The 21,881-nt window shown below is 40.7% G+C and overlaps 2 protein-coding genes across 7 annotated transcripts in view; one reads left to right on the forward strand and one right to left on the reverse strand.

Annotated features, from left to right (window-relative positions):
* Positions 1 to 10,063, reverse strand: part of lrrk2 (leucine-rich repeat kinase 2) — a 34,261-nt gene extending 24,198 nt beyond the window's left edge. For 2 of the 3 annotated variants that reach the window (XM_084554970.1, XM_084554968.1), the window contains exons 1-14: positions 9,925 to 10,063; positions 8,968 to 9,053; positions 7,835 to 7,944; positions 7,225 to 7,313; positions 6,064 to 6,198; positions 5,442 to 5,576; positions 4,342 to 4,494; positions 3,931 to 4,050; positions 3,345 to 3,505; positions 3,178 to 3,257; positions 2,988 to 3,094; positions 2,680 to 2,809; positions 2,293 to 2,417; positions 983 to 1,110 (exon numbers count right to left, since the gene is read on the reverse strand). In XM_084554970.1, the coding sequence (XP_084411096.1) occupies positions 983 to 1,110; positions 2,293 to 2,417; positions 2,680 to 2,809; positions 2,988 to 3,094; positions 3,178 to 3,257; positions 3,345 to 3,505; positions 3,931 to 4,050; positions 4,342 to 4,494; positions 5,442 to 5,576; positions 6,064 to 6,198; positions 7,225 to 7,313; positions 7,835 to 7,944; positions 8,968 to 9,053; positions 9,925 to 10,060 (1,695 nt within the window). In that variant the 5' untranslated portion in view covers positions 10,061 to 10,063. The remainder of the gene's footprint in view (positions 1 to 982; positions 1,111 to 2,292; positions 2,418 to 2,679; positions 2,810 to 2,987; positions 3,095 to 3,177; positions 3,258 to 3,344; positions 3,506 to 3,930; positions 4,051 to 4,341; positions 4,495 to 5,441; positions 5,577 to 6,063; positions 6,199 to 7,224; positions 7,314 to 7,834; positions 7,945 to 8,967; positions 9,054 to 9,924) is intronic. The other variant, XM_084554969.1, reaches the window with a different exon arrangement.
* A 458-nt stretch (positions 10,064 to 10,521) lies between these two features.
* LOC311495499 (proton myo-inositol cotransporter-like) lies at positions 10,522 to 21,625 on the forward strand. 4 transcript variants are annotated; one of them, XM_084554974.1, is made up of 14 exons: positions 10,522 to 10,611; positions 11,326 to 11,388; positions 11,489 to 11,552; positions 12,404 to 12,870; positions 13,169 to 13,328; positions 13,798 to 14,006; positions 14,141 to 14,249; positions 14,406 to 14,569; positions 14,910 to 15,024; positions 15,425 to 15,550; positions 16,098 to 16,216; positions 16,636 to 16,788; positions 17,603 to 17,775; positions 19,341 to 21,625. In XM_084554974.1, the coding sequence occupies exons 4-14, from the start codon at positions 12,432 to 12,434 to the stop codon at positions 19,440 to 19,442; spliced, it is 1,869 nt and encodes a 622-aa protein (XP_084411100.1). In that variant the 5' UTR covers positions 10,522 to 10,611; positions 11,326 to 11,388; positions 11,489 to 11,552; positions 12,404 to 12,431; the 3' UTR covers positions 19,443 to 21,625. The 4 variants fall into 4 exon arrangements, with proteins under 4 accessions (XP_084411100.1, XP_084411097.1, XP_084411098.1 ...); XM_084554971.1 differs by having other exon boundaries at positions 11,326 to 12,870; XM_084554972.1 differs by lacking the exon at positions 10,522 to 10,611 and having other exon boundaries at positions 11,253 to 12,870; positions 19,341 to 19,409; positions 19,505 to 21,625.
* The last annotated feature ends 256 nt before the right edge of the window (positions 21,626 to 21,881 follow it).

Consider the following 21,881-nt stretch of genomic DNA (forward strand, 5'->3'; position numbering starts at 1 on the left):
ACTCTACCACTCCTTAGTAAAATGCACATGGCAGCCCACCTGGAGCTTGCCAAAAGGCACCTGAAGGACTCTCAGACCATGAGAAACAGAATTCTCTAGTCTGATGAGACAAAGATTGAACTCCTTGGCGTGAATACCAGGCGTCATGTTTGGAGGAAACCAGGCACCACTTGAGCAGGACAATGACCTGAAGCACACAGCCAAGAGGCTTCAGTTGCTGCAAAAGGTGCATCAATAAAGTATTGGGCAAAGGTTGTGAATACTTATGCACATGTGATTTCTTAGGATTTTATTTTTTATTAAAACACATTTTTAAAAAATCTCAAAAAAAAAAAAAAATAATTCACATTGTCATTATGGGGTGTTGTGCGTAGAATTTCGAATGTTGAGGAAAAAATGAATTTACTCCATTTTGGGATAAGGCTGTAACTTAACAAAATGTAGAAAAAGTGAAGCGCTGTGAACTTTCCGGATGCACTGTATCATTGGATTTTGATTTCTTCACTGACATGTGATGTGCTTTTTTTCTGTTGCTATCCATTTCAGAGGCTGATTTGGTCGATGTTTACCATTCACCCTAAGACAGGAGACTACCAATAGGCACATGGGGAAAAACACACTCTCCATTCATTCAAAATTCTTTTTAGAAATGTAATTACAACCTTCCCATGTTCTGCTTACAGAACAACCGACTGTACAATTTCCACAATGAATGGATGAACTGTTGTGTAATTTATGTCATGGAAGAGAACTTTTAAGAATATACCCCCTGTATTTAAACAGTGCTGCTTTCCTGCTTTTTGCTTTAGGATGTTTTGAAGCTTAAGCTATTTTTCTTAAGCTATTTTCTTTCTTAAGCTATTGTTATGTAGTTATTAAAGCAGCATAGATATGAAATTCCATTCAGAAACAAAATAATAACGTGCAAAGTGTTGACAAAAGAACATTTAGAGTGAGAATCAGAGACACATTTTGTTCATACCCTGTTGAGAACCTCCAGGTAGAGGGTGTGAGCTCCTTCCACCACACACTGGGTTTTCAGGACCTTCAGAGACACGTCAGCCATGTCAGGATCTGCCACCGAGACGCCGTGCTCTCTTAAACTCCTGTCTGGGAATTCACACAAACACACGACAGAAACAAATGAAGGCAAAGAGGAAAGAAAAATTATTCACAAAGATAAGACGTGATTAAACACTGATCTAATTAGGACTGTTTCAAGTGCATTGAAGAGGCCTGGCACACTATAACCTAATTTTAATAGAAATGAAAACAGAGCGGGCGGCACAGGACAAGCAGTTACAGACAATGAATGAATGAATGAATGAAAACAGAGCAGCCAGTTCCAATGAATCGGCTCAGCATTACCCTGATGAACAAATATTGTTATCATTGCTCTGACGTTGGAGATGTTATGACATAAGTCCACAACAGAAAATTAAATTTTCCTGTGTTTGGAATGTCTTTCTTACATACTGTTATCACACCACAAAGAATGTGACACAGTTTTCTTCGCACAGCTCTAAATATTGCTCACCAACATGCATTACCAACCTTTCTGAAAACTAGCTAGAATTGTTATAGTATTGTTAGAGTATGTATTTCAACTGTATTTAGAGCTGTTTCCCTTATATTCCAATGCTTGATTTACAGTTTGGCTGTAATAGTTTATTTTTAGCCATTTAAAATTATCAAAACTGTTTGGAAGATACAGAATGTAGCAACGCAGATTGGTGTGATACAGTATATGTGTCAAAAATTCAAAACAATGAGCTGAAATAAATTAAAACGCTCAGCAGAGCTACAAGGTTGGTCTTTTTCTGAATAAAAAATTGGTACATGATCAGAAACTCTCTCCTTAAAGAATCAACAAGAATCAACACTTTTAATGTTTTTAATGTTTAGCTCAGTTTATTGTGTTTTTAATGTTATATTTCACATTGTTTTGCTAATTTGATGTCCTTTTTATGTAAAGTGTCTTTGAGTATCTTGAAAAGCGCTTTTAAATAAAATGTATTATTATTATTATTATTATTAAATGAGAAAAGTGCTGAGAGTAAATAGTTTTGTATTTATATTGTGCTTTTCTACCAACTGGTACTCAAAGTGCTTTACAGTCACAATGTCACATTAACCCACTCAGTCGCACATTCACGCACCAATAACATGCACTGGGAGCAACTCTGTGTTCAGTGTCCTGCTCAAGGACACTTCGGAAAGTGGTCCATGCACCAGGGATCAAACTACTATCACCAGCTCTACCTGCACAGCCACAGCCGGCCCTGTGTGTACCTGGACAAAGGAAGACCAAGCTGGCCTGCAGCGCCTCCAGCTGAACCTCCGGCTGGAAGTTGTGGACCTTCATGTTGCTGAGGATCTGACTCATGGCCATGTTCAACTCATCCAGACTGGCCGTCCTGCAAATACAGGCAGACTGGTGTCGATCAAACATTACACATGTACATTTTAAAACAGACAGTACTATTTGCTGGTATAATATTCTATTCACTAACTATTCTTTCAAATAGTTATTGATAGATAGCTTAAATGGAATTTTAAAACTCTGACAAATGATGTGTGAAACAACAAACACTCTCGTCAGTGTTTTTCGCAATCCAAATGAAATACTAATCTACAAGGACAAGGACATGATAAAATAGCAATGGAATTTGTTCCAACCTTCCCTGGAAGAGCAGGTTTAACAGTCTGCAGGCGCTGATGGAAACTTCTGCTGAGGTTGAATGTCTCTTCATCATCTCCACCAAATTGACATGAAGGCCACTGGACAGCAGCAGAGAACGCATTTTACCTGCAATCAAAGCAGACATTTACTAACAACATTCTGAAACCACAGGACACCCTCAGAAAGCCCATGTCCATCCTCTGAGGAGTCCAACTGTTTTGGAGGCACAAGGGAGACCTACACAATATTAGGAATGTGGTCATAGTGCTGTAACTGATAGGTGTACGTGCTGCTGAAGACTCACTGTTGTTCCTAATGAGCGTGGCCATGGCACTGGTAGCAGCTTTAAACACACTGGGAGAGGTGGAATGGACCAGCATTGCCGCCATCAACTGTCTATGAACAGGAACTCTGAAAGACAACCATCCTCATCATAAACAGATGTTTAACACGTGCAAAAGAAGTGCGTGGTCTGTCATTGATTCAGTGTGTACCTTTCATTCTGCTCCTCTTCTGTATATGTTCCTCCAGCTCCGTGCAGTAACAGGTTGTGAATGGCCCAGCTTGCAGCTTCCTGAGAAAATAGAAGCGATTCAAGAGTTTGGCTATTAATATTGTGTTAAATATTTGCTCAAGTTCCAAGGGCTAGAATGAGACCCACCTGAACTTCAGGCTCATCAGCATGAAGCTCCAGTGCTGTACAGCAGTCTTTCATCCAGTCCAGGCCCATGTCCTCCACCTCCTCCTTACCCCTGTTCTCCTCCTCCTCTCCTTCCTCCAGACCCTGCTCCGCCACCGCTTTGTTCTGTACGATGGTTGCAGCTGACAGAAGGAAAGAGTATTGATGTAACTACTGAGCTGCATACTGAGGTATTCTGTTTTTAGCAGCAGATACAGTAGAGACATGATTAATCACTGAGACGAGGATATGCAATTTGGACTAAGGGCAGCCTTTGTGGTTGCCTCGACCTGTAGTTACATTTCTGTGGAGGTGCACATTAGTCTACAGACCACCATTATAAGTATCCATATTCAGTGGCATGGAAAACGTCCACAAGCGTGTGGCACAAACCTGAAGACTGTGTGAAATCAGTTTATATTTATACAGAATGTGCTCCTTGAACCCTAATATCATCAGGCTTGTGTATAAGTGTATCAGTATGTGTTGATGCTGAGTTAAAGACATATCGTCTCTGTGTGTTTGGAGGTCAGCAAGTTAAATATAGTATGTGAGTGTGTGTCCTCACTGAGGTCAGCCAGGCAGGAGAGAGCAGCAGCCTGCAGCGTGGGATTGTCAGGGAAGGTCTGACAGGCTCTAAGTGCAACCCTCTGGACTCCGTTCAGCACAAGGATGTTGTAGTAACTCTCTATAACACAAAACAAGCACACTCTGGATTAAAATGATGCCTCTTCTGGCCTCTTCTGTCTTCATCTGCCCTCTAGAAAACACATTAGTTTATCTGAATGAATGAAATCCAAACACTGCTGCAATGATTTTGAAAACAGTGCTATCATCACCAACGCTTAACAACTGAGTAGATTCTCTGAAATTATCCATTGACAACACATCTGAGAGCTGTAGAATCTAACTTTACATTACATTAGAGCACAGCGTTTATTAATATGCAACATAAATATTAATTATTCTCCTTTGCTACCATTTATGCCCTTGCTGTGACCCGACGTAAACATCTTGAAAAGGCAGCAGGCTGTCTCCTGCAGCTTCTCCACCTCGGGGAATGCATCCATGGTAGCGATGATCATGCTGTAACACCGAATGCCTCCTGACATCAACACCTCCAAATTACTACCTGAAGAGGAGAAACATGTCCACCTCAATGTCTTGGTCAGCAGTGGTACTGCTTTGTTAAACATAACAGGAAATATAAAAACATGCAGTCTGAATAGCACCAAGTTCATTTTGAGGTGAAAACCTTTATAAAATTATACCTTGGGAAATTAACATAGGACTTATACACTCCTGTGACAAATACAGGCAAAAAAAGCTATTATCAGAAAATGGCGTAGGGCTTATTGACCTAATATGTGCAGCACAAATCAGTTTGGATTAGATAACATCTGCTGCAGATCATCTCTGACAGTGGCCAGTGGCTAGCTAGGTCAGAAAAGCCCCTTCACAAATAAAAATAGAGTGATATCTCTAAATAGACTGGAATCGCACCATGGTCACATTTAATATTACATCTGTGAAGAACACAGATTTAAGTGGAAAATGTTACGTCTTTTCTTTTTTCATGTCCAGTTCCACTTTTCCAGCAGAAATCATCCATCATCCTAATTGGAATGTCAGCGTATGAGAATATTACAGTTGTTCTTTTGTATTTCCATGTTGTTTGACTAAAATAAAACTAATGTGTCGTCTGCTATGTTTGTCCCATGAGTTAAGATGGAAAATAATCATAATGAGAGTATGGATAATTTGTCTTTTGCATGTTTACGCGCAAACTAATTTTAGATATCATTTGCCATTTTTAGCTGATAACAGCTGTGTCACACCAGTGAATGATAGTTGACAGCTAATAAGAACAAGCAATACAAAAATAACAATATACAGCAATGACAGTGTTTTTCATCACTAATATTTTTTATTCTTTTTTTGGTGTAATAACCTAATTGAAGGTGTCATCCTAAAAAATGTCTGCATACTAAAATATCATTATCTGACCTATCTGGGCAATCTAAGGAGCATCGAGGCACATTTCCTCAACAAATCATAAACATGATTGTGGTTTCTTACTAGGACGAGCCAGAGGCAGCAACACTTTCAACGCCCTTTGGAGAAGCTCTGGGCTGTCAGGGAACCTCTGCAGAGCCGCCACAACCACAACGTGATCCTGGTTCTCCACAAACTCCACCAGGTGGTCATCACTCACTGGAAAAACAAGCACAAGACAGGTATTAATCTACTATACACAGGCATATAGAATAATGTTAATGCTAAACTAACTAAAATGCAAAAGTTTACAAACAGGTAAAACATTAGACAGCTACATGATAAATTTAAGTAAATCAACCTTCAACAGCAGTTTTCTTATAAACATGAAAGATAGAGCCATGCTAACTTGACTTTGTTAGCATGATTGTACATAAGAAGGTTAATATGCTAACGTTGTTTGTGCTCTGAGATGGATGCTTATGCTAGAATTAAATGCAGGTGGGACATAAACAATCTGAAAATGTGGAGCCAAACCTCACATTTTTTGTTTTAAGTCATTTTCTTCTCCACAAAACTTAAACACAAATCAAGCAAAAAAATGCCTCCATTCAGAATGGGATGGGACCCATCACGATTCTTCTACCCAGGGGTAGAACCATGTCAAACAATCTGTGTATGTGTGCTTGTGTGTGCGTGTGCTCACCTCTCTCCAAGAGCAGGTGCAGAGCTCCACATCCTTGGAACTGCACTTCTTCACTGGTAGAAAACGTCTTCATCGCCTGCACCACCAACCCAAACACATCCTCTTCCTCTTCCAGCACCAGCAGAGGAACCATGTCTACATAACAAAACATACTATGGGTATTTAGAATCTACTATCTTATCAACCAGTGACTTTACCATTACTGTATCCCTTTATATCCAATCTTTTCCACTTCCATTCAAACTACTTATTGTGTTACAGTCAAATGAGCCAAACATAGAGAAGAATTAAGAAAAGGGCAGAAACAATACTCTCTACTTAAAAACAGAATATATTGGAACATAAATCAGTTATTTATTTTCATTTCAGTTTTTAATCTATCTATCTACCAAGCATTTTCCTACCACCTATATATTAGTTGTTATCTAAATGGTACAGTACCCCATTTCTACCTATTTTGTATACTCAAAGCGCTGTACAGTCATGTGACACATCTAGCCATTTGTTTACACAAACATACACACATACATGGTTCAGTGTCTTGCTCAAGGACACTTTGGCATGTGGTCCATGTACCACCCTCTGGTTTGTGGACGACAGCCACCTTTTAATGGGAACTTACTGCAGAGATATCATTTCACAGCTGCATATTTGATAAGTGGTGAAGGCCACCTAACAAATGCAGATAAGACTATCTAGACATTTTCCTAAAAATGTTTCCTTAGTGTCAGTTTGACTTGCTTGATTACTGTTCTTGACACGCAGCTGTGATATTGTGCTTTTACAGGCAAATCAAGGCATGGTGCTGACCTTGTCATACTTGTCTACCTCCATCTTTCTTAGAAGCTCCACATGACACAAAGCAATATGAAATAGATCATTACCCATATAATTAGGTTGAGCAGAAACAAAGAAACTATTCAAAAAAAGGGATGTAATGTTGCTCTGGAAACAGTTTTACCCAAGTGGCCTTCGAAGAAGGAATCCCAACATGCCAGAAAAGATACGGTTGCAACTGAATGTGATGCAATATGATATAACACCTACTGAACAAACGTTAGGTTTAAGTCAAAATAAAGGGTATTAAATCGACACAACACATTTCTAGTGTTTTTACCACTGTCATACAAGGTAAGAGTAACTTCCTGTGCAGTCATGTACCTGATCTGAGCAGTAGTGCCAGGGCTCTGAGTCCAACCATGGTCACTCGACAGTCTGCACTGTACAGGGACAGTACCTTCAGGATCTGGCTGGAAAAATGTAAATACAAACGGAAATGTAACAAGGTCTGTAGCCTCAGACAAGTACTTAACTATCCTATGCGTGTGAAGGGCAACCTTATATAGATCTGTGACAAATTCTGAGAAATTCTATCCATTAAACATCATTTCATGCGATCAAGAAATAGAACATATGAGCATGATCCTTGTTTCTGAAATAGTAAATGTTTCATAATTGTTAAAACTGCTGAGGTCTTCCATTTTCTTTCGGGGAATACTGTGTTGGAGATCTGAATGTTCTGTAAAGTCAGAATCACAAATCAGTTTGTTTAGGCCTGTTTGTACTTTTTCCTGGACTAAGACTACAGAGCCAGGTAAATAAGTCTGAATGACTTCCTGCCATTTCTCTGAATTTGAATTTGAACTACAGTGGTGTGACTATGTAATGCACTTCCATGTGACACGACCTGTCAACGTGGTATGACATGAAAATATGAATTTTATTATTTATACGCAACCAATCCTATAAACCCACAGCGGTCTAGACTTACTGGTGCACTCCCAGTACCTCCCACTCTGTGGCTGCCTGCAAAGGTCTGGTAAGCTGGTCCAGGATACTGGGGCATATTTCGATCAGCTGACACAGCAATGACCAACCCACCTGTAAAAAGTACAGAATACATTTTATTTAAAAGCTGCAAATGACCGTGCTATCTATCAAAATAAATAAACATTCAAATAAATATTGTACATACTGTCTTAGGTGCACCACCAGATGCTTTTGGCAAACGAAAATGGGCCTATAAATGAGTCTGTTCTGACTGAGCCCACTCTGACTTTCAGTTTGTCTCATGCTGCAATCTTACCTCTGATAAGATGCAGTTACACAGGAGTCACAAGATCTCATAAACATGCTAGAACACGAATAGCCAGTTGAGGATGACTTTTCAACTACACGAAGCAGAGGCTAAGTTACGCTGCAGTGCTGCTGAACACTCTTAAAGCATATATATATATTGTATTTACTATATTTACTGTATAGAATGTTTACTGCTGTGTGTCCCTCCCCTCCCCTCTTCCTCCATCTTCTTGTGAGTATCTCTGGCCTGGAGTTGTGCGTTTCCTGTGGAGCTCTATACTACATCTGTTGTCGTGGTCTCATCAACCTGCCCAGTCTTCATGGAATCCTGCAGTTATCCACTCCTACCTGAATGAACAGTTCTCCAACCTGCCTATGATTCCTCTTACATTTTCAAACTGTCATGTAACATCATCAGTTTGTATCATAAGATTCCACATGTACGCTTTAGTCAGATATGTGTATCTATGACAGATGTATGTTTATCTTGCTGTTCTCTTCTCTCTTTCTTCTGTCTGTACCCGGCTGGCCCGGCTGGGTCCCTCCATATGAGCTGGGTTCTGCTCAAGGTTTCTTCCTGTTAAAAGGGAGTTTTTCCTTGCCACCGTCGCCTTCAGGCTTGCTCTGGGGGTTTCAGGCCGGGTTTTTGTAAAGCGTCTTGAGACCGTTTGTATTGTTATTGACGCTATATAAATAAAATTGAATTGAATATATATACGCCATGATAATAAAAGTTCATTACGGCCCTTTGCGCTGTCAAAAAATGCTGATGCAAAACAGAAATCAAACAACACATTCGTGAGGTGTCCGACGTCATGCGTGTACCTGCTGAACTCCTCCGCTGCTGATGTAGGATGACAGCACCACCGTGAGGGGCACGTGGACATCTTTGTCTTCAAACAGTTCTGCTGCTGCAACAAAGACGGGCGCATGAGAAGACAATGGTGTGACTTTGAACAAAGGAATGCAGTCTTTCACCCTCGTCATAAACAATTACAAACATCTATTTTTAAATCAGTATAACAAGGCTTGGACAACAGTGCAGCAATAAAGATCATATCATAAAGATGCACAAACTAGGTGACTTGATCTGTTCATCTGTAAAGATTGTTCAAAGCAGTGATAAAATACCTGAATAGGACTGTGTAAAGAAGTAAAATATCTAAATATATATATGTATATTCGCACTTGCCAAAAGATTAGATACATTAGTAATAGGAATGCATCCTATATAATAGCCCTGTACCAAATCCTTTTTTTTGTACTGAATTAAGCAAAAACGTTACTAAACGTTACTAAACGTTATCTAAACTGAAATTAGGTTGCCAAAATAATTGAAAACAAGTGTCAGCACAGCACAGTATGATTCAATAGTACAAACCACAGCCTCTATCAATCACTCACTTGAACCTAATGATAAGCCGTATATTATCCCATAAGACAGAGCAGATGCTGACAATTTGATTAAAAGAAAGTTTGTACTAAAGTTAACTATACATTAAGTTAAATGTAGGTGCATCATTTTCATATTGAAATCATAGGCAAGGTGTTGCTCTGTTGAGTGGGTTAAGGTTACATGAATACACCAGTTTCAATATGTTTAATATATTTAATTCTATGTATATATTCCATTGAAGTTGATAATTATAAAATATAATGCATAATAGTCACACTGTGGTATTACTAACTCATTCAAGTGACTACACTGCTATAAAGCAGAGCAACATGGCTAAGTGAAAGCACAGCAGCATGATGCCCGTGCAGGGACAATGTGTTTCCTACCACAGTCTGTGTGCGCCAGGAAAAGCAAATCCTTGATGATTTGAATCAGTGTGTCCAGTTGTCTGTCTTCTTGGGGGGTTTTCAGTCTCACCAGGAGTTTCTTCAGCCTTTCCTCCAGCTCTTCTTTGTTAACCATGGTCTTTAAAGATCTGTTTTCCGACTGAGGACTTGGCGTGCATTGAGGTCAATCACTGCGGTGCTCTCCCAGAAACCACAAACGGCTTCGAGCGGCCACACTGCTTTGCTAGCTAAAGCAGCACGGAGAGGAAAAACTAAACTTCCACTGTAGACGCTCATATCTTTACAGCGTATTACTCAGTATTTTATATGTTACAACATTGTACAGTAGCTACAGTAGAGCTGTGAGTGAAGTAGGGAAGTTGTCACCGTCGCGGAGTTTCAGTTCCGACGTTGACATCACCGTCCCCGGCTAACTTTCTTCTGTTCCTCTTTGCCGCAGTCGGAGAATTTCTGCAGTTTCTGCCAGTGGGTCCTCTCTTGACAGGCGTGTTCCTGCTTCCCTATGGTCTCATCATATGACTCCAGTCAGAAAAAAAAAAAAAAAAAAAAAAACACTTCCCGTGCACAGAACGAAAGGGAAGCTGGAAACGGACACAGCGCAACACGGCGACGGCGACAACTGCAGGGGAAAACTGTCGCGCAGACTCAACTCAACTCTACTCAGCGGTCGGTAGAGTTTGCACACACATTATGTTCTTACCTAAATATTGCCGTTAACTCAACTCACACTGAAAGCAGCACCTCTGGGAGCTGTATGTGAACTCCACACGCCGCCTCCCACACCGGTGGCTGATGTCAGTGGTTGATATACAGGTTTATAAAGCAGAGAGATAGACATCGGATTTGTGCCGTACTCCATTAAAAAAAAATCAATTGTATTGTTTGTTTGCAAATTGGCAAATATTCGTTGTTCGTATAGCATGCATTAAAATACTCTGCAACTTATTGGGAAGCGTGTTAAAATCCGGCTTGTACATGTCACAAATCTGGGAGCTCATTAAACAAATCTCAACTTCCCCTCATCGGCTCTCCTTCTGTCGCTGCCGTGAACGTTATTATGTGTTGCGCATCTAGTTTTATAATTACGGTATGTACGCTCATATCAATCAGTGTCGTTTTTACCGTTGCCTTATAATACCTATAATACAACAAAATGTAAAAGGGGATTCAAAGTTAAGCACCTTTATTGACTGTTTCTATGTGTGTTTAGTTAAGAAATAAGACGTATGGGCGTTACACACCAAAGTCAGTTTCAGGTGTGCACCACTCACGAAAGTTCAGACTTAACTACATTTTTTAGTAAATGTATCTGTCTAGCTATCTGTCTATCTATTGGACATAGGATGCTTTATGTTAATACAAATTCCTGCTGTTTGACAGGGCTGACAATGTCACCACGGCTGTCTACAGTGTTGCCATAGGAACGGTCCATAGGAGGAGCAGGTAAACTATCCTTTAAATGGGCGTGTTTGTCCTTTTCTGCGGCAGTATCATATGATTCATGACGGAAACTTCCTGTTTTTTTTTTTTTTTTTTTTTTGAGGAGACATCGACCGCAGGGCTCCACAAAAAAACATTAGTTTGAGTCATTTCACACCTTTACACAGGTAAGATAAAGTAGTCTTCTCTATTTCCAAAACAATACCATGTTGATTGTGTCAATACAAATGAGAGAGACGTGCAAATAGATTAGGTTATGCTCGAAGCTATGTCACGTATAGATAATGTACACTATTTGCACTAAAAACTTCTTGGTGTAAAACTTGGATGACCAGAGGTTCGCAAATTGATGCCGAATAGTCGAGCAGACGCAGTGTATGCTCTGAATTTTCGTTTTAACCCTGTAAAAGTGTCCAATAAATAAGTATTCATTAAAACCGGATATTTTAAATGGAGTTTGGCGCTATGTTGACGAGAAACGTAGTAGTGGCATACTTATAGTGACAGAGGGTCGTGTGACGTCACATAAACATGGCCGCACACGGAGCGTAGCCGTGGCGCTGTCAGCTGGGTAAACAAACATTTCAAGTCCCCTTAAAAGCCGTTCAAGTGGACCGCTTAGGCTATTTTAATTCCCGACATGTCACTGAACAGAATGCTGACCTCAGTTGACCACGGGAGCTCGTCACGTTACGTTATCGTTAGCTACGTTAGCAAGAATAGCTGTTAAAGTCTCAACGCGTTGCTTTCTTCCTTATTTCGGTTTCGAGCTGGACAGCTGAACACCCACGGGTCTGTAAGTTGGAGTTTAGCGGGGCGAGATAATACCACACCATTGTCTGACTTAGTTTGAACCCTCTTTGAATGATTTGGTTAAATAGTACGCAATGACAAATGACTGCATCCATTCAACTGGCCACGACTGGCCATCTTGTAATAAAGGAGTAAACGCTGCAAGTAGCTGCGGTTGTTCAACTATCTCCTGGTGAGGTTAACTCCTGCTTCCTCCTATGTCCAGCAGCTACGATGCATACAGCTTGCAGCACATGAGCAACCTTATGAGCAACAGGAGACAGAAAGCAATCAGCGATGGAGAGCGGAGTCTCATTGAACCTCAATCTGAGGACTCTGCTAGGAACCTCCTGGACAAAGACGCCTCCACAAGTTTTGTCTATGTGCTGGCCTTCTTCTCCGCCTTGGGAGGATTCCTCTTCGGGTATGACACCGGCGTCGTTTCGGGGGCCATGCTGCTGCTGAAGAAGGAGATGAACCTGAACACCCTGTGGCAGGAGCTGCTGGTGTCCAGCACTGTCGGGGCTGCGGCCGCCTCAGCCCTGAGCGGAGGCCCCCTGAACGGGTGGCTGGGGCGAAGGATTTGTATCCTCATCGCCAGTTTCATCTTCAGCGTCGGCGGCGTTATCTTGGCTGTTGCCCCGGACAAGGTGGTCCTACTTGTTGGCAGAATCATAGTTGGTTTGGGAATAGGTGAGTAAGGAGTTTGGATATTCCGGAAAAAGTCATTTTGATGCACACTGTATGACCGTTGAGATGAAACGACTATTGTGCTCATGTTCTTGATCAGCAACCTCTTGTTTTACTATCACACAATTCTACGCATTGTGTGATTTTTCTTGAGAAGATTTTCCTTTTATTGCTGTGCTTATGCTTGTTACAGACACTGTAGCCCTGGCTGCTATCATAGTAGAACTTATCACCCCAAGAAACCAAAGAATAGATATATGAAATGTATTTGTCAACATGAAACCTTTATTTTTCCCACCAGGCATTGCTTCTATGACCGTTCCTGTATACATCGCAGAAGTTTCCCCCTCTCACCTGAGAGGTCAGCTGGTCACTATAAATTCTCTCTTCATCACCGGTGGCCAGTTCATTGCCAGTGTGATCGATGGGGCTTTCAGCTACCTGAGCCATAATGGCTGGAGGTACGTATTCTGTCTACCTCCTCGTCCCTGGTTGTGACCTTCAGTGACAGGGACTTCCTTTAGCTGAGCTTGTCCTGTTCATTTTCCTTTTTCCTGCACTTAATCCCCATTTATGACTGCTGTAATGTTCAGTTTATGTTGAATCTAAATCTGTTCAGCATTAGTTTCAAATAATAATTCCATTTTGGAGGCTGACCGACACATTTCTATTATTTTAACAACCCCATTTTGGTTGTTAGTGTTTCATTGAATCCAAAACGACCATCCAGTTGAATTACAGCCTTTATGACGCCATTTCAACATAAACTGAACATTAGAACAGTCATGAAGGGGGATTTAGTGCAGGACTGTTAGAGTGGGTGAACTTGCAAGTGAGTGTAGTTTTATACGCTCCCTAACTCACAAGTCAGAAGTGTAAGGCCTTTTTCAACACACGTCCGCTCCCCTCTTAACTCTCTCCATGCTCTAGGTACATGTTGGGCCTGTCCATCGTACCTGCCGTGCTGCAGTTCTTCGGGTTCCTCTTCCTCCCGGAGAGCCCCCGCTGGCTCCTCCAGAAGGGTCGGAGCCAAGAGGCCCGTCAAGTTCTCAGCCGGATCAGAGGAGGCCAAAACGTGGACGAGGAGTACGACACCATCAGAACCAGCATCGAGGAAGAAGAGAGAGAGGGGGGTGGAGGTGAAAGATTTGAGCGAAAATGAAAAATCTAAACTTTGTGAAAGTGACAACTTTTTTTTCCTTTTTGCTTCGAAATGAATTGAACGTATGATCATTTTAAATATATGCTAAGACATTTGGTTGGTTGTTTTTAGGAGGTATTGTTATTTTCCGCATCCTCAGCCACGGTCCGACTCGCAGGGCTCTCATCGTCGGTTGTGGCCTTCAGATGTTTCAGCAGCTGTCTGGGATAAACACTGTCATGTAAGTCAACTGTTTGCCTTGTGCCCACACAGTCATTTCACTGCCGCCTGATAACGCTGACCACTAATGTAGAACCTCAAATGATAAAGCAGAGCTTTGTGTCTCTTTACTGTCACCTAATCTGTCTAACTGGAAGTTAATCTCATTCTTATCTAGGTACTACAGTGCAACCATTCTTCAGATGGCAGGGGTGCGGGACGATAAACAGGCAATCTGGCTGACCGCGGCAACTTCTGCCACCAACTTTGTGTTCACGCTGGTCGGGGTGTGGCTTGTGGAGAGAGTGGGTCGCAGGAAGCTGACCCTGGGCAGTCTTTTAGGTTTGAGATTCTGCTACAGAGTTTAATAATAACAGGACATGACATTTCTCTCCTTCACTGTAGTTAAACATCTGAGATTCTCTGTTTGTATTTACTTCTTTTAGTTATTTATTCCTCAAGTATTACTTCATTCTTGCTTGCAGCAAATCAGTGCATCTGAGACAGTGACGTGTTTTCTCAGAGATCTTATTCAAAGACACATGAAATACGATGGAGATCTAGACTTTAGTTGTAACCCCATGCACATGTCCCTGCAGGCTTTAGTCATTCAGAGTTTATATGAATAATATTTTTCTTCTCTCTCAGAGCTTTATCTAGTGTGTGGATTTCTCCAATGCAGGTACTGGTCTGAGTCTGACTTTGCTGGCGGTGGGGTTCTTGCTATCTGCCCAGAGCTCTCCGCCCATAACTCTCCACCCAGCCGACCCTCAAAACTCAACATGCAGGCTATATGGGTAAAAAAACAAACTTGATTTCTATTCATTTGTATACTACATAACTGCATCAAAAAGGTGGTAATTCAAGTGGATGATCATTTTAGAGGATGTAGTTTATGGTGCTGTTAAATTGGATTGAATTATACACTAAAGTGTTTCTGTTATGTTACCATGAAATGTAGAATAGGTTTGCACTCATGACACAGATGAGGCATTTATGCTGCAGCATCCTGCAAATAGGGAAAGTCTGTTTTTAGCCTTACACGCCTGCATTTATTTATTTATTCATTTGTGTGATGATCTTACCAAAGATAGTTAGTCCATTTTATCCTTCTTCCCGCCTCCTTGGACCAGTCAGAGCTAAGTGTGATATGAGTGTGCTGCTGTGAGAGGACTGACACTCTGCTCTGTCCTGCAGGTTCTGTGAATCCTGCATGTTGGATCCAGATTGTGGATTTTGTTACCGTGAAAACGGCACCGAGGCGTACGACTCTTCCTGCATCCCTGTCAGTCAGACGTCCACAGATCACGCAGCCTGGGGAAGGTCAGTCACTGGGTTTCCATATGTTTGTGTGATACTTGAGATAGATGCATGAGTGAAGGCTGTTGCATACTCTTTTGTTCTAGAAGCCCGAAACTTCTCGCTTCTCGGGCTGCTAGAGCAAAATGAGTCGTCAAAACGACTGGCCGATATCCAAAAATAATAAAAGTGCCACTCGTCATCCATCTCCAACAGTCTATGTCGTTTTCCTGCATCTCCCACATTGCTTGTCGCATGTGACGTATTCTGCAGTGGGAGAGCCCTATGAGGACCTCCCCAGAGTTCTGCATTTGTGTTTCTCGTGAAGTCTGTATTCGTGTTCTTGCCACTGTGAGACCAAGAACAAATTTCTCGGTTATTGCAGAGTATGTGAGTTTCTCAGCTTCCAGTTTGTGTGGCTGTCATCATTCAATGTATGCTAGGAATCATTGCAAATTTACAGTAATCTCCTGTGACAAACACTGCAGTTATATTGCTTTGCATATAAAACAGTATCAAAACTGACTGATCAGATTGAATTGTAAGCAGCTTCTTTTATTTTTTCGTTCAGGTGTTCTAATCAGACAGAGGCGACTGACAGCCCAATCTGGGCTTACAACTACTGTCCCACATCTTACTCCTGGATTGTCCTGATGGGTCTCATCTTGTACCTTGCGTTCTTTGCTCCAGGTATGACATCTAAAGGTGCTTTCACACTTGTTGCTATGAAACCAGGAACGTATATCCCTCAGGTCAGTTAATTTTGGATGGTGTGAGCACAGTAATCACACTGGATTAAGTAGTTTACTTGATGCATCTTTGAAAGAGTGCTCACCTGACAGAGGTGTCAGGCAATGCACTGCCGCTGCTTTGGAGGTGTGTGGTGGCACCAGTGCGTCTTTTCATTATATATGCATCAACATTGTTTTCTACACATACCCTAAATGCTTGAACTTGTGAACAGCTGTAAAAGCAGTTTTGCCCCCTTACAGCTTGCAGTAACATTTACAAATGACAGAAATAGTTTCCAGAAAAAAAGGAATAATTGTGCAACATATTGCCACATAAAGTACTTGATGAGGAACTTGTACTGTATATACATATTCTAGGTATGGGCACCATGCCTTGGACGGTGAACTCAGAGATCTACCCACTTTGGGCACGCAGCACCGGCAACGCCTGCTCAGCCGGTGTCAACTGGATCTTCAACGTCCTGGTATCTCTGACGTTCCTACACATCGCAGAGTTCCTCACCTACTATGGTAAGGCTCTAGAAAAAGGTTGTCATGTCATAAACATCTTAACGCTTCAGGTGATATTACCATTTGAAACTCAACCATAAGCCATCATGAACTCTGCTTTTGTTACGTGTGTGCAGGCTTCCTGGTCATGTCACCCATGGGAATTTTTTCACCGGTTCCTGTTATCTAACTTATCTCTGTGTTTTAAATAGAAATGTGAGAACATGTTGTCAGTGAAAGCATTTCCTGCAACTGCAGAGAGAGTCTCTTTTGCTTTATCCGGACCCTGACATTTTTTATTAGTCCTTTTATAACCAGCCGTGGTCACAACAGTATAAATACCATTCTGCCTTTAGCAGTGGGACTGTGGCAAGTGTTCAGGTTTGCTTTACAAATAGGTGTGGGAAACTGTATTAAACCATATGCTTGTAGTGTATAAAATAAAACATTTGTATATTATAATTCAGTGGCAGAATGCAAACTGTAGCCGCAAAGCAGAAAGTTTGTGCCGTTATCTACCAGTTTACTGTGAAATTATGGCATAAATCCTCACAAATCTAGGCACAGAGTTGCACTGGGTGTGATCTACATTGAGTCTAAAATAAACAAGACAAGGTGTCCTTGTGTTGCGCAAACTGGCAGGGCTCAAAAAACATGCCGGGAAACACACTGCCATTCACTTTTGTGTTCTAGGAAAATGAGCCCAGTTTGCATGTTCATTTTCATTTTTAAAATGAAAATGTTTCACATTCACCCTTGTTACAATCACAGCAGGAGGTACCAAGACAGTTGAACCTCCTAGCTCAGAGCCTAACAGTTAATCTCTGTCTTCCAGGTGCGTTCTTCTTGTACACAGGCCTGGTGGTGTTGGGCCTCATCTTCGTCCTAGGCTGCCTCCCAGAGACTCAAGGCCTGCAGCTGGAGGACATCGAGAACCTGTTCACCGGTCGGCTCTGCTCCTGCGGGGGCTCCTCGCCCAACGGCAATCGCCACGTCCACTACATCCGGGTAAAAGGCAGCAACTACCTCCCCTCTGACACTGATGCATCTGATGTAGAGTAGACCGCTGGGAGAACTTTCTCTTTCCACTCTGTCCTTTGGTGTCCCTGTCCTTTGAGGATGTGAAGGCTGCTAATGCGGGGAGGAGATGTAATCATGTCGCCCTCTAGTGGCTGTGATCAAACATGTGCAAATGAAGGCTTGAGCTCTCCAGGGGTTGACGGTAAAAGGCTCAGGCTTACACAAATCTTTCCTCAATGATTATTTTCTTTCTGCTTTTGTCTCACTGGGAGTGTGGTGCTTTTTTATGTACTTTTTTATGTTTGGTATCGGTATTGTCCCTTTTCCCCGTTATCCTCTCAGTCATTATATAAGGGAACACTAAAGCAAGACTTGGCAGTATTAGTTAGTTAGTATCACTGTGCTCATTTGAGACAGTGAAAAGTTTAGTATTTTATAATCAAACTGTAACAGCAAAAATAACTGAATGACTTTTGTTTTTCCCAGAAATCCTTAGAATTAAGTCTGTGTTTTGGTTCAAAGAGTTCAGAAATAATAACCTGGTTGCTGAATCATGAATTCTGCATCCTTTCACTAACATCCAGACAAATGTGTTCCCAAATAATGCAGAGAACTCTTTGCTCGATGTAGGTCTGAACATCCATCTCCATTACACGTTCTGAAACTCCAAAAACTGACATTCCAGCAAGAACGTGTTTGCGTGCCCGCTCTGTCTATCTGGGGCCGGTTGCACCAGCCGGATGTAGAAAAGTCGCTGTCTCATGCTAGCGTAGCGACAGTTGCCATGGCCGTCTCATTGCAACGGTTACTTTCCTCATCTTCACTTCCAGTTTCGCCAAGAAATTGATTAAGTAATCACTGCCGAAGACAAAGATATGAAAATGAAATTACTGAGACTGTGAGATATGAAACACTACAGTAAATACACAGTGTGCACTGTTGCTAAGTATTGCCATCGCTCCTCACATACACTTATACCACCGCATCAGTTTGTTTCATATGCATCACACATAACCAGAGCCTTTGCTTATACTAAAGCTCTCAATAGGTTCTATTACCATATATCTCCATAGGATTGTTGCAGTCAATACTCAATGCTTTTGCATGTGAATGTGTTGTACATCAGTGCGCCATTGTATGAACCTTTTTATTTTCACCCTGAGCCCTTGTCAAGATCTTTCATTATATACTTCTAAACAGGCGTAAGATTTAGTCCCATGCAGCGCAGCACGTAGATGGTTCAAAAGGCACTCCACTCCACTCTGAGGACTGACTGGATGTCCAGCTGGTGCAACCTTTAAATGCGTAAAGATTTCAGAATCAAGAGATCCACAACATGCACAAGAGACAATGTCATACTTCCATAACACATTCTTTAATCGGTGCTGGTGTAAAACTGAACGGTTGATTAAGGGTTGACACTGTTATCTGTATAGTGGGAGAAGAGACTGCACTTTAAAAGCCATACAGGTGTCTTATATATATATATATATATATATATATATATGCCTGACTGCTAGAACAAGTTGTCCAATTTATTTTTATTTTTTTAGCAAGATTGGGAAATGAGCCCAACATACTATGGCGCATTGGGATCAGACAGTGCTATAGCCTATATAACTGTAAGTACGGCACCAACATGTCAACAGCTCTGACAGCTTTCCTACTAAATATGCCTCTTTTTTTTTTAATGTTCATTTTCATGTCCTTGTTGCAGCTCAGATAATCGTGACCAAGTTCTCCTCAATACGGAGCGCCTTTGAACACAATGTGTCCTTTATGCACTGGTACATTTCAGTATGTTGCTATTTGGTTTAGTGGTATTGTTAGCATCTACTAATTGCACAATATTACTTGTTACCTAAAGTCTTTTTCTGTAGTCTTGCTTTCATACTAGGGTTTAAGTGTTAAGAATACAAACAAAACGTCTATATGGGAACACAAAATAATTTAAATTGCTTATTGGTTGGTTACAGGTTCATTTTCGTTTCACCTGCTGGTTGTGTAAAATCATAATCATCCATCTACTATTCACAAAGTTACTTAGTGATTTCTATCCTGTGTGGGGAAGAAAAGAAAATTTATTTCATTTTGTGTTGTGAATTTTATATATGATATTCAGAATGCTGATGCTGCCATTTTGTACAAGAGACTCAATTTACCCTCAGGTAGACAGTAATGCTTTGTATTTGTTATCAGCAGTTTGGGTAAGAAAGAAAATCATAAGTCAATCAATCATAAGTCAATTGTAATATAGAGACAAATGAGGTGTTTTCGGTCCCTTGCGTTTTGTGGTTAAAATTCTTATGCTGTTGGTGAAGCTGCATTCCATGTCTCTTTTAATATCTCCTGTCCATGAATGTGATATTTTGCTATTGAAGAACAGTTCAAGCAATCTGATCAAAAAGGTCAATCAAAGTTTGTATTTTGTCAAAATCAATGTCAATTTCTGCATGAACATAACAAAAAGCAGTGAAACATGTAACTCCCATGTTAGCAGTATTTAAAAAGGCAACTTTTTTCTCCATTAACTTCTTTTTAAATGTCACAAAGTAACAAAAACAGTCCAAAGATACTTTGTTGTCCATCATACATGACAAAAAGCATAAAATTCTAATGGCATTTTTGTTGTTGTTGTGTCCTTTGTACTTTTGTATTTGGATTTAAGATGGATTCATTTGGAGTCCTCACCACATTGAAAACAGATATTGAAACTGCCATAACCTCCATTGTGCTGGTATGGAGGCGAAATTTTCAGTTATTATATCTTAAAACCTGGAAAAATAAAACCACAAATTGTTTGCATACATTCTAAGCCAATCAAGCAGTAGCTAAGGAGCGTCTACATGATTTGAAGTTTAAATATAGTGGTAAATCTTGATCTGGGCCGACACTTTCTGCTCGCTGTTGCTGACAACTGATTTGAGATTAAATGGTATTTGTGACTGCAAGTGCAATCTGATCCTCACAGTTAATTTCAGCGCTCTTTCTAGAAACCAGTGAGATTCTCTCAAGCACCATGCAGCTTTTGACCTGGCTTTACTATAATATTCATCAATGTGTGAAGTCCTGAGTAAGGCCTGTATTTTTTTGCCATGCCTTCCTGTCCTTGTAACCTGAGAGGCTTGTAATGGGACTCCCGTATTCATGGTGTTATTACCCAGCAGGAAACGGTAGGGTGGAGTGCTGGAGGCTTTTTACACACAAACCAAACTCTGTATGCAGCTTCAGGAAAACTAAATGTGGCTTCCTCTGCTCCTTCTGTTTCAGAGTCATGGTTTGTGCAGCTAGATGCCAGGTCTTGTACATCTAAAGATGTAATTTGCCAGCTAAAGTGTTTCTATAATTAGTGCAGCCAGATCATTCTGTTGAAGTAATGTGTTGACACTTACATACACTTTCTAAAAATACAGTCCAATTCCCAATACTCAAGCTACTGTCATTCTGTTCGCTTCACTGCTGCCTTTATGCAATGCCAGGAATCAGGCCACAAGGTGGCACTAAAACTGAACTTAACTGAATGTCTAATGATTATCAATTTTTTGATACCCTTACCTTATAGACTGTGTAATCTGCAAGTACTTTTTTAAACCAGAAATTCATTTTAATGTCATATTTTCTTAAAATGAGCATAGTTAATTCACATTTTGTGGAGTTATGGTCAGAAAAAAATACACAAATACTACAAAGGACAGCTAATCTGAGAAGTCAGACTGCTCAGTGGTGCAGCAGTAAATCCTACATAACACAAAATAAGAATTATAATTTTTAGTCCAATTTATAATACAATGTAACATTATAAAGACTTGGAACTAACTTCTTCTTTTCAAAATAACAATTATACTGTACATTTCATCAGTGTGTCGTCTTTCATTTAATGCTATGCCTGAATTAAATTCATCATGAGAGGAAAGAGAAGGGCAAAGTAGGTAGTTTGAGTTGCCAAATAACTTTACTTCTACTTTTACGGGAAGAAAATCTCTCACAGCTTGAACTAAAGCAGACACGAATAAAATAATATACATAATATAATAATACATATTACAAACTAATATATAGTTAAATAAGAATAATAGAACAGACATTTTTGATTT

The sequence above is a fragment of the Chelon labrosus genome (genome assembly GCF_963514085.1).
Source record: "Chelon labrosus genome assembly, chromosome: 11".
In the NCBI taxonomy this organism is placed as follows: domain Eukaryota; kingdom Metazoa; phylum Chordata; class Actinopteri; order Mugiliformes; family Mugilidae; genus Chelon; species Chelon labrosus.